The following is a 12,522-nucleotide window of genomic DNA, read 5'->3' on the forward strand; positions in this document are numbered from 1 at the left end:
AGTGAGCAGTCGTCTCTGGTCGTTCCTAGGGACCGCCTAAGAACTATTCATCCAAACTCACTCTTTTGTTTCCAGGACAGATTGTGAGTCCTATTGTTGCCTTTTTATATTTTGTCTGCAGTTATGTGGGGGGTGGCAGGGAGGCGTGTCAAAAGCACTCTGAGAAGTACAGCATCCTAATACCACCGGCAAGGTCCAGGGCAGCCTGTGGCCTGTAGTCTATAGTGAGAGGTATTCTCAGAACTTTCAGAAAACAGCCAGCCCCAGGACGAGGATGGGGAAGAGAGAGCGCCAAGGAGGCAGCAGCTAGAAACAGAGACCCATGGCAAGGCTCTTCTTGGTCTGCCAAAGGGACTCCTCAGGGCTTGGTTTACCCAGGTCAGTCTAAGACTCCATGAGGCCATCAGAGAGCATTGGCAGAAGGTGCCACGGGGGGGGGGGGGGGGGGATTCTGGAAGCAGAAAGGACTGACCTCTGGGCTGGAGGTCAGAGTCCTGGGCTCTGTGTGACCCTTTGGCTAGCAATGAGTTGTTCGCTGCTCTTCCATAATAGCTATGAAATTCCTGGGGCGCAGCACAAAATGTAAGTAGGGGAGAAGGAGAAGCCCGCCTAAAAACATTATGAGTTTCCAGATACCATCAGTGTGGCAACTTAAACAAAGTGCGCACGTCATGGGGGTGCTGAACATGCCACACATCCAGACCCAACCCTACTCTCTGAGCCCCGTTTCCTCTGCTCTGCAATGCAGAGGTCATAGAACTGTCTTCGCTTGAAGACCCAACCCTTGAACACCAAAGGGACCAACCACAGCAGCTCCAGTTGAAGCAGGCTTGGCAGATGAGGGCTGACCTCCTGACACCACGGGGCCTTTTCAGTCTCACCTGAGAGTGTAGTTTTAGAGCCCTGAACACCATCCCCAAGGTCCTCTTAGGAAAGGAAAAGTGGTCACGTTCTCACTGTTGGAACATAAGCATTCCCTGGGCTGCTAGAGGAAGGTTACCAGCAGGTGCAGGAAAGAGCACCCCAAACCTCAGGACTTCTCCAAAGCTTTCTCCCCTCCACCCCCCCACCCTCCACCCCCCACCCCCCACCATGGCCAGGAAGGGAGCTCTCCAGGACCCATGAGCAGCAGCTTGGAGTCAAGAAGGGCCCCTTCTTCCATTCCAACTCTGAATGGCCCTCAGGGCTTGCTCATGGTCCCCAGGTCAGAGGGCATGGAGGGTCAGACAGGGTTCAGATGTCAAGGCAGGACTCAGTTGGGACTCTAACTGGCATGATTGTCTTGAGGGGAAGGGGCCAACGTTAGTGGAAGAGTGCAGCTTAATTTAAGCCTTGGTGGGGCCTGCAGGAGCCCCTGGGATGGGACCTCAGCTGTGGTCTACACCGAGCATCTTTTTGTGCTCCCTGGGAACCAGATCAGAATCTTCTCTGTACTTGAAATTTGTTTCGAGGCAATGGCGGTGAGGCCGGCACTACAAGTGCCGTGTGTGTTCATTCCTACTCTCTTCTCTTCCCCTGAATTTAGGACTGACTCAAAAAGCAGTCGTGTCCCCCCCCCCCCCCCCCCCACCACCACCGCATCTGAATATTTTCCCCAGCTCTGGGGACTCTCAGCCCTCCTGCAGCTCAGGCGTCAGGGTGCCCCATGCCCGAGGCTGGGGAGAAGGATGGTTGATCCAGAGAGTCTGCTTACCTTTCATGGTCCCTTCTGCACGGGCCTCTGCAGGGCCCGGTGGTGCTGGAGTCGCCTTGGATGGAGCGGGAAGCCGGGGTCTTCCCCAGGCAACGACCGCTGCCCCTAGGCGCGGCCAGCGGGACTGGGACTCGCGTGGGGACACATGCGGCGCTGTGTAGCTTCACAGGCGGTGTGGCCGGAGGAGAATCCCCGGAGTCGCAGGCTGGGGCCGCCGCGCTGCCCGCCGGAGCCGGGCGAGCTGTGCCGCCCCGCGCCCGCCGTCTTGGCCTCGCGCGCATCCCTCCCTCCTCCTCCCGCCCTCCCTCGTCGTCACAGCTTGGGCCCCAGCCCAGATCAACTTCCTTGATATTTTCAAAACTGCCGCGGCCGGGTCCCTTTGTGCCCCTGGTACGCTGCGATGGGCGCGAAGGAGGGTTCGCCACCCCGGGGCATAGTACGGTTACCATTGTAGTGGGCGGGGCCCGGGACCCTGGATTTCAGCCTTGCAGAGTTCCCTTGCCCATCTGTAAAGAAGAGGGACCTGGAGGAGCAAGAATTCTTGGGGACCAGCCCTCTGCCAACTGTTGATTTTGCACCGGTCTGTGCTCTTCACAGCTACACTCCTTGCTTCAAGCCTCTGCTTCCAGGTAGCCTCTCAGTCCTGATCAACTACAGTTGACACCTCTTGGTTGCCATGGCTCTCTGCCACTGTCAAGCTCAGTAATGTTGAACTCTGCATGGCCCTGAGCACTCCCAAATCCGGCTACATGTGGCGGGGGCCACTGACATAAAGGATACTAGAAAGGAAAAGCTATTTCAGACACCGAGGGACTCTTGTCATAAAGCCCCCTGGGTGTGTCATTTTGCATTAACTGAGCATATGTTAACCACACATTTACCAGTCACCTACCAACTTCCAGACTTTGTTCTAAGTTCTAGGAAAAGGTGGGGAACACATCACCTCTCAGCAAGGTATGAAGAGCCAGCAATTCAACAACAGAGCAGAGATGTGGCGGATAGGACAGAAATAGCAGGGGCTCCAGCGTGAGGACGACCTAACCTGATCTCTTCTCATGGCTGAAGAAGGGAGACTAAAGAAGGTAACATCGAGATTAACATATAAAGAAAGCCAATTGGAGAAGGAGAGCCCTTCACTCTGTCCCCCCCGCCCCCCAGGCCTCTCTGACATAGACTTCAGAGAACTGGTGTTATGTAAATGACCTCCTGGCCCAGCCTTTCTCTCTCTCTCTCTCTCTTTCTCTCTCTCCCCCTTTTAAAGCTCTGTTTCTATTTCTAACATGTATCCTGGTCCAGTTCTTTACTGCCCTGAGACTCACACCCACCCCTGTAACATTCTGACAGCTGTAGCTCTGATGTCCACTCCAGCTCCTACACATCTTCCTCATTCAAGGCTGGAGGAAAGCAGCGAGGGCCAGGGGTAGAGAGAGACACTGCTGCTGACCCGACAGCCTAGAGAGGGGCACAGCTCGGTCACCTGCACTCTGCTTGGCCTTGCCCTGGGAAGTCGACAGTTTGCTAAGGGTGTCCTCTGACTATACCAGCAGAAACTCAGGCTACCTGAAGCGTGGAGGCCAGGACACTAAGTCTGCCACGCCAGTCTGGGTTTCTGAGAATCACTACATCAGGGGACTTCTTCGGAAAGGCCAAGTAGACAGTCATCTCCATCAAAAGAAACTTCATCTCAGGGGTGGCCTGTTCGTGAACTTGTTTGACCCTCTGTATTATTTGCTGTCCTTGTGGCTGTGATGAAATCATGACAAAATGGACAAAGGAAATAAAGAGTTTATTTGGGCTCCTGGGTTGAGCATGCGGTCTAGCCCAGAAGGGAAAGTTGATGGCTTCCCCAGATGTGGTCACAGGAAGGTGAGGCAGCTGGTCACATTGTGTCCACAATCAAGAAGCCGGGAGAGCTGGGCACTGTGTTTAGTTCATTTTCTATCTCTTTTCTTCCCTTTTTATTCAGTTTTTATTCCCCCAGACAGGCTTTCTCTGTGTAGCCCTGGCTGTTCTGAAACTCGCTCTGTAGACCAGGCTGGCCTCAAACTCAGTGATTCCCCTGCCTCTGTTTCCCAAATGCTGGGGTTAAAGGTGTGCACCACCACTGTCCGACTTGCTTCTCTTTTTAGTCCATTCAGGATTCCAGGCCCAGGGATGGCACCACCCACATTCGGTTTGGCTCTTCTCACCTCAGTTAAACCTCTCTGGAGACACCCTCATAGACACCGACAGATGTTCATTTCCTGGATGGTTCTAGGTCCTGTCAAGTTGTTAAAATTAACCATCTCTGCGGTCCTGTGAAGTAAACACCACCATTATCTCCGTTATTCAGATAAAGAGACTGAGCATGGAAGGTAGAGTGGTCTATTGAGCTTGGCGGTCAGTGGGAATGGTGGGATTTGAACCTGGGCAGGTTAAATTCTTGGTGAAGTACCATGAACAGTGCTTAGAAATTTGTAGACAGAATGAGTTTTAAAAGGAGACCTTCATTTCATCCATGTTTTATGTAGCTGGTGGGGAAAGGGCCTCACCCTTGTGTGAAGGAATAGGACACCACTCCCAGGGCCTTTCTGGGTCTGAGAATATGCTCATTCTGGCCATCATTCTGATCATGCAAGAACATCAGTCATCAGTCCTGAGAACTGTCACTTCTGGTTGCAGATGGAGCCTAGGTGAGCCCAGAAGAGCAAGGGTCAGCCCTGAGGATACAGAAGGTATTCAGAGGCCCCACAGGACTCTGGGGGAGTGAGAAGGAGCTAGCACACAGCAGGGGGTGAAGATCTGACTGGTTTAAGGTGAGAGGAAATTTATTAGGAGCAAAACCTGGGCACAAAGCAGGAGGAGAGCACGCAGGGTCCAATAGAATCCACACCAGCCTTTGGGTGATCACTTTCCTCTGCAAGTTCAGGGACACAAGCAGAGGGGTGGGCCTGGGTCAGATGGCACATCCCTCACTGAAGGGCAAGGCTACAAGGCCATTGGGAGAGGGCGAAAGCTTGGGGGTCAGAGCAGAGCCTGGGTGGCGGTATTTAGAGAGGGGTGGGGAGACCGGTTAGAATCATTCTCACCTCCAGTCATGGTGGGCAGTGGATGACCGCACACACAGGCCGTACCTGGGCTGAAAGTCAGAGGAAATGGCTAAAGGCAGAGGTCCTTTCCAGGAAGAAGTGTGACCACTGATGGTTGACGCGCCAGGGATTGACGAAGACGGAGAGCCCGGTGTTCCTGAGAAGTGTTGCCAAAGCCCTGCTTTCAAATCCTCCAGGGCATTCCATGGACAGCAGCAGTTCTCCTTGACTTGAGGCAAAAGTCCTTCCTCACTCCTCCTGCCAGCCTTCGCTGTTCCTCTTCCGCCTCTGGTTCACCACCTCCCCACTGCCTGCTGCTCTCTCGCACACCTCCTACCAAGGGATGAGGCCTCGGGCAGCATCTCCGCTTTTCCTGCTACTGGCACTAAAGCTTCAATGCTTAGAAGTCTCCCCCTCCTCCTGATTACCAAACAGAACAGTCTTTCCACACCCAGAGCCTCTTCAGCCTTGGGCAGTGAGCACCATCAATGGATGTTCCTCAGAGTTCTTCAGAGAATCAGCACCAACAGGACACACATTTAGCTATCCCCCTTTCATGGGAATAGGTCCCCAGGCGCTCAGTAGACACCTGAAACCATAGACAGCACAAACCATAGATAGATACACTGTGTTTGTTCCTATACATAGACCTATGGTAAAGTTAACTCATAAGTTAGACATAGTAAAAGACTAATAATAAGTACAATAAAAGAGGACCAATTATTCAAAACACTGTGTTTAAAGTTAGTGAGAGTTGTCAGTTTCTCTCAAGATACCTGATCGTGCGGTGTGTGAACTAACTGGTGTGTAAGATTCATACCACAGATGTATGAGGCAAAGACCTAAGAGTGTAAAAATGTCATAATTATCACTAGTCTATCAACTAAAAGTAAATGATAACAATAGTAGTTTAAGTTTCTTGCAGACATATTCTGCACCTAAATAGGAAAAGAGAATACAAAAATGTGACTATCTCAAAAATAAAGCATAAACTGAAAGCAATTATCTCTTTTTTAACTAGGAAACATCATTTTTAGATTCATTCAAATGATTTAAAATATGCAAAAACTGAAAAAAGTTTTAAAGGAAAGCTCTACGTAATTAAAGCAATGTATTCCACACACATAAAGAAACCAATTAGATGAACAGACTAGGAAGTTTGATATAGATCTAAGTTTGTTTGAGAAACTTCGCATATGTAGAAATGGCATATTAACTTGGCATGGATAGGGTCATGTGATGGTTCATTCCAGTTGTCAGCATGATGAGATCTAGAATCACTGGGGAGACAGGCATCTCGGTATGCTTGCAGGGAATTTTCTTAATTAGGTCACTTGAAGTAGGAAGACCTCCCCACTGTGGATGGCATCATCCCCTAGGCAGGATTGAGAACTGGCCTTCATAGCTCTTTGCTTCATGACTGTGGAGGCAATGTGACCAGTTGCTTTAAACTCCTGTGGCTGTGACTTCCTAGCCATAATATATGGCACCCTCCAACTGTGAGCCAAAACAAGTCTTTCTCCCTTCAGTTGCTTTCCTCAGAGTATTTTACCATAGCATATGGAAAAGTGACAATGACAATTTCTCTGACAATAATGCTACATACTAGGTTACTAATCTAGAATAAAATGAAGCTAGATCACTACTTTACTCTCCCCACACTCATACATACAGAGTCATTTGCACGCATTCCATTTTGTTTAGATATACAGATATAAAGATAACACAATGGAAGCTAAATGAAAAGAAGGAGGATAGTGGTCTATCTTTGAGCTGAAGGAAGAACTTCTCAAACAAGACAGGAAAACTAAAGACTAAAGAAAAAGATAAACAAATTTACTTCACAATCAAAGGAAAAATACAAAGAAATGACAGCTTGTTAGAAAGAGGGGTTAAGAACCCTTGCTGTTCTTCCTGAGGATCCACGTTTGGATCCTAGCATTCATGTCACTCCAACTCCAGGGCATCTGACACCCTCGTCCACCTCTGTGGGTCCATGACTCATACACAAATACATACAGACATGTCAATAAACATAAAAATAAATTTAAAAGAAAGGAAAGCTGGAACACACAAGGGATTACTTTCCTTTTTTCTTTGTTTACTTAAAAACTATTTTAATTGATTGAAAAACACAAATAATTTGTTAACATAAACACACAATATGGACAGCCAAGACACAGAAAAAGGAAGAGAAAAGGAAGTTTTACTCCAAAACAAAGAGTTGAAATCCATTAATATACAAAGAGATTGTGACAGATAATGCCTGCCTCTCTGTCTCTGCCTGTCTGTCATCTGTCTCCCTATCTCTGTCTCTGTATCTCTCTCTCTCTTTCCTGAGGCAGGGTCTCATTTAAAATCCCAAACTGGTCTGAACTTGCTGTGTATCCCAGGCTGGCATCCCTCAAATTCATGATATTCAAGAGCAGGTATTACAGCTTATCAAACTGGCACATTCAAAGGACAACATTTATCATGGTGATCATGTGAGAAGGGACATTCTTAGAGAAGCTAAAGTCCCAGAAATCCTTGAGGGGAAGTCAACAGACCATGTATCTGAGCATTAAGAATGAACCCTCTCCAGTAGGTGAAGTGCTTGTTGTCCAAGCAAAAGGAGCAGAATTTGCATGCCCAGAAACCACATCGGGACATGTCGATGCCCATCTGAGATCTCAGTGCTCCTATATGCTGTGGGACAATAGTCTGTGCCCTGTCACTTGTATTTTAAATAAACACTGATTGGCCAGTAGCCAGGCAGGAAGTGTAGGCGGGGCAACCAGGCAGGAAGTAGAGGTGGGGCAAAGAGAACAGGAGAATCCTGGGGAAGGAGTCAGTTGGCAGTTGTCATCCAGACACAGAGGAAGCAAGATGTGACTATCTTGCTGAAAAAGGTACCAAACCATGTGGCTAACAGACAAGAATTATGGGCTAATATAAGTTATGAGTTAATAAGAAGCCTGAGCTAATAGGCCAATCAGCTTATAATTAATGGAGGCCTCTGTGTGTTTATTTGGGACTAAATGGATGTGGGATCTGGTAGGACAGAAACCTCTGTCAACACCCATAGAGAGATGGGAGGGTGGCTAATCTGGTACACAGCAGGGAACAAGAGATTCTGCCTCCAACAGGTTGTTCTCTGAGCTTCACACATGTGCCATAGAACATATAGAGCAACCCATATACACATGCATGAACATGCACACGCTTCACACATAGAGATTTAAGAAAAAAGAATAAGCTGTCTGCTTCATCTGTCAATGTCTTAACCTTGTTGGGAGCAGCAAAGGCATCAATAAATTCAGAGGCATGTGTGGAAGGTCATAATTTATGACATGACTAAGACAGGCAAGTCAGATTAAGAGAATGATGGAATAAAACATATTTAGTTTTACTATGGGATGTTGTGAAGCTGCCCAGAAATATGGGTTAGGTCTTCCTATGTATTGACTTAAAGTGCTGTCTATAATATTTCATTAGGTAGACGAGAGCAAGTTGCATATGATTTAAAAGTGTTTTTAAAACTGTGTATGGATGTGTACCACATGTGTGCAGTACCCTAGGAGGCCAGAAGAGGGAGTCAGATCCCCTGGAACTGGAGTTAGAGGCTGTTGTGAGGGCTGGAAACTGAACTTAGGTCCTCGGCAAGCACAGCAGGAGTTTGCTGTCAACTGCTGAGCCATTGCCTCAGTGTCTTCAATATTAATTTTGGATAGGAAGATAAATAAAACAGTGATCTATTTTTAGTTTTAGTTATTTTAGTTATGTATTTGCAAACACGCACATGTAAATGTGTGCATAAAAATAAACATCTATTACTTTAGAAACATGAAGTTCAAAGAGGAGTTGATAAAAAGACAGATAAAGAAAGGGAGACTGGTTACTGACTATGTATTCATTCATCTTTTCCTTTAAATCTTTGGGGGAACATGGAGCTTGCAGTGTCTGTATCTTTGTGTCCTCCAAGCTTGCCCCATAAGTCAGTTTACCTCAGCGTGAGAAGCACAGTAATATGTATTTTGTATATTATACAAAAGTGAGCAGAGACGGGGCCGGGAAATCACGAAGAGAAAGTGTTTCCTGTGTTTAGTCTACAGCCACACATAAAGGCAATGGAGCATGATCGGGGCAGGGATGGAGAGGGTGAGGTGTTGAAGGAAACCTCAGGCAGGTCAGATACATTTTGGGTGTTCAGGTGTTTGACGAGTTGGCTTGTGGAAGAAAGGACACAACCACATATTGTCTTAGAAATAAGCTGTGGGAGGCCACTGTGTGGAGGAAATTGCAGGGGCTTCAGCCAGGGCAAGCAGAGACCTGCTAGGGGTCCTCTGAGTCTGCTTCCCCATGCTGCCGTAAGGGGAATAACACCACACACTATCAAATGAGCAGAGCAGAAGCCAACAGTTTGCAAACTGTGTTTGTAAACTGTGGCTGCTTTTACTTGGAAGCCTGCATATATCGAACATGTATTAATATATTAATATAAAATTTTATATGTACTAATATGTTAACACAAATAGATTTCTGATTTTATTACCCATAATGTCACCTTGCACCTGTTAGTTATTGACTTAAGGTACCCTTAAACTATTACTGCCCAGAGAGTGATCCTGGGTGTGGGTCACGGGACTCTGCTCTTGTCCATTTCTACTTTGTTTTGTTGATAACTGAAGTCGTCCTGAGTCCACTGAGCCGGCTAATGGCAGGGCTGTGGGCGTGTAGGAAGGGCACTAAGTAAAAACATCACACGCAAAGACATTTGGGCAGCCGGAGATGCTGAGCAAAGCTGAAAGAGAAAGATCACCACAAAGCTCTTTACTCACACCAGCAATCTGCCGCCACAACCACAGAGAAAAGAAACAAATGCCTGGGTCACAGCCCACAATGCGAGCATAGTGGGGAACAGCAACCCCAGCCGACAGCCCATGCACTCTGTGAATCAGCCCGTGACTCAGCATCTAGCTCAAGGCCAATGAGGAGTATTTAGAACAAGGAAGTGTGTGGTCCTCCTCTGCTCTGCATGGTCATGTCTTACTCCTGGCATTGGCAGACCCAGAGCTGGGCTTCAAGAGTGGCAAGGTCAGAAGGTCAAAGAAAGCCTGGAAGGGTCTGCAAACGATGACAAGCATGGGGCTTCTAGATCCAGGCCTCTGAGGGAAGCAGACTGAGTTGCTTTCAACCATCAGCTTGAACCAAAGGCCTTTGGGAAACATAAGTATGATTTCTTTGTGTGGTCCTGAGGCCAGAACTGAGCTTAGGGTCAGCCCTTATAGGAGCCAATGGGCTTTGGCCAAGGTGCCCTAAGTATCAATGGCTTTCCTAAAGAACAAACTGCTTGTAAGGGAGGTAGCCCGTTCTGAGGTTGGATGCATCAAATAGAAGCATGGGGAGTGGGGTGGGGGAGAGGCACCTGGTAGGGATGCTGACTAGGAAGAGGAGCTTGTGTGAGGGTCGAACCAGTTGTCTTCTGCAATTTTCCTAGGATTCTGAAAATCCAGGTCTGGGGAGATGAAGCCCCCTGGTCCTGTGTCAAAAGTAGCCAATACTCATAACCTCAGATCTGGGGAGGTAGAGGCAGGAGGGTCCTAAGACTCCCTGGGTAGCTGCTGGCCTAGCCTACCTGGTGAGTTCTATGCCAGTGACAGATCCTGTCTAAAGCACAAACAACAGTTGGACGGCACCTGAGAAGGGACATCCGAGGTTGTCCCATGGTCTCACGTATGCACATGTATGCATCTGCACACACGAGTATGTCCATAAACACACGGACACACCCACAAATCAAGTGGAACATTCCAGATTGTGCCGGTTTTCTCAAAGTTGAATTTCCAAACCATGTGTACTTGGGAACTGGAGAAAAGCAACCACTGGCAATCATGGCCGGGGGAATCCTTATCATCGCCCTCTCCCTGGGTCCCCTACGTCAGCTGACCAAGGCAGATCTTCCTGTCTGACCTCCAAAGAACACTCCTTACAGTGATAGCTATTGTAGTCTGTGCCAGCTACATCCAACAGAGAGGGGGTTGCAGAACAAAAAAGTTACAAGGTCACCAGTGTCCATGGAAAATGTAGCTATTACTGATAATTCTTAGTTTTTTTTCTTTATATGGAACACAAAGAGAAGTTTCTGGTGGAGAAAAAAAAATCCCCAAGTTTCTGTTGGCTCTGTGCTTTGGTTAGTTATCTTTTCAGACTTGGCATTGGGTCAGGTTAGGCGAAAGGAAGCCTTAGAGAGGACCCATTTCAGGTTCATCCTTCCCAGACGGAAGAAAAGAAGACCCGAGGGCAACATGGCTCATCCAAAGACACCAGGTGCCTCGAGGCACAATTGGGACCGTGGCCAGACCTAGCCCCCACTTCTGTGTCGAAACCTAGACAGTTCCTGTAGGCTGCCTTCTGGGAAAGGTCCAGAGAAGCACAGCCTCTGGCCTTGGGCAAATGGAAATCTGGCCTCCTGGCTGTTCTTTTACAGACATGAAAGAGACACGTAGGCCCTGACCACACACCTCTCCTTCAAGACCTTTCTCTTTTACACGATTTTGAAGGCCTGTCTCCCAAACCTCGTGCCTGTACTGGTTCCTCACTGACTTGAGAGGAATACCAGACCCTTGCCCCATCTGTTGACACACACATGTTCCAGGGTCCAGAGTGGGAAGCTTGGCTTCTCCTCCAAAAAGTAGCAACATGGTAGAGGTTTCTAGGCTGTTTCTCCTTCCCAGAGATCCCTGCAACAGATGTTCTTGCTCTCAGCAGAAAACAGCTGGGGAACCTCTGGGCACCTCTGGATGCAGACCCAGCTACTGAGCCAGCAGGACTCAGTAGAGAATGTCCATGGTAGATAGGGTCCTTCTTCAGAAACCAATGTGAACAACAGGCCATTTTTTATGAGTCATATATTAATCATAGATAATAATAAGTTTGATAATGACACGTATAGTGTAATGAATGCATTTTGACCTTAGTAACATCCTCCCATTTACTCTTTCTTGTTCTCTTCCCCCTCCCATAGTCTCTTCTCTTTTCTTCCTCTCCCTTGTGAGTTTCATTAGGGCTGCTGATAGGAGCATGGAGAAGAAAGCTATTCATAGAACCACGGGCACCTTGCCAGTGGCTGGACCACTGCAGAAAGTGGGATAGTGCACTTGAAAACAGGTATGGGGTTCCTAGGCCCTGGGCCAGCGAAGCCCACCCTGCTTGACTGGGTCCCATGGACGTGGGAACAATGCTGAAGTTCTAGGGATCCCAGAGACAGGGGAGGGCTTCTGGGTCCCTGGTGTATGATTTGCTCATTCGTTTCTGTTTCCTCCATCTGTCTGCCAAGGGACCGGCAGCCCATTGGGAGGGCTTGGGGAGCCAAGCATCCTAAGTGTGTACTCTTCTCTAGCGCAATGTCTGTGTCATCTTCAGTGTTTCTGATACTCTCCCATTTAAATGGGAGAAAAGAAAGAAAGAGCGGTTAATGGGTTAATGCGTAAGATGGCCGGATTGCAGTAGGGTGTGTGTCGGGTGGTGGAATCCTGCGCCTGTTTGGGGATGTGACTCCTCTTCCCCTAAAGCTCTTCTGTTAGGGCCTGGCTGTGAGTCCTTCTGCAGCACGCAGGGAAGAGGGCAGTCACCAATCTAGGGTCCTTTTGGCACTGGCAGGGTCATTTGTGATACCCATGCGCCCCCCGGTGCCCCCCGCAGAGTGCTGCACCTCCCACCCCCACCGCCAGACTTCCAGAAAGCTCCTGGTGCATTCCCCAGCATTCTCTGGGCGTGAGT

The 12,522-nt window shown here is 48.4% G+C and overlaps 1 protein-coding gene across 1 annotated transcript in view; it reads right to left on the reverse strand.

Moving 5' to 3' along the window:
- Scara3 (scavenger receptor class A member 3) overlaps positions 1-1,965 on the reverse strand; it is a 32,580-nt gene extending 30,615 nt beyond the window's left edge. Inside the window, exon 1 of the mRNA XM_041663397.1 lies at positions 1,694-1,965. Coding sequence (XP_041519331.1) covers positions 1,694-1,700 — 7 coding nt within the window. The 5' untranslated portion in view covers positions 1,701-1,965. The remainder of the gene's footprint in view (positions 1-1,693) is intronic.
- Positions 1,966-12,522: the final 10,557 nt, after the last annotated feature.

This window comes from Microtus oregoni, unplaced genomic scaffold, assembly GCF_018167655.1.
Source record: "Microtus oregoni isolate MIOR12 unplaced genomic scaffold, Mior012 000001F_ref0000356, whole genome shotgun sequence".
Taxonomy (NCBI): domain Eukaryota; kingdom Metazoa; phylum Chordata; class Mammalia; order Rodentia; family Cricetidae; genus Microtus; species Microtus oregoni.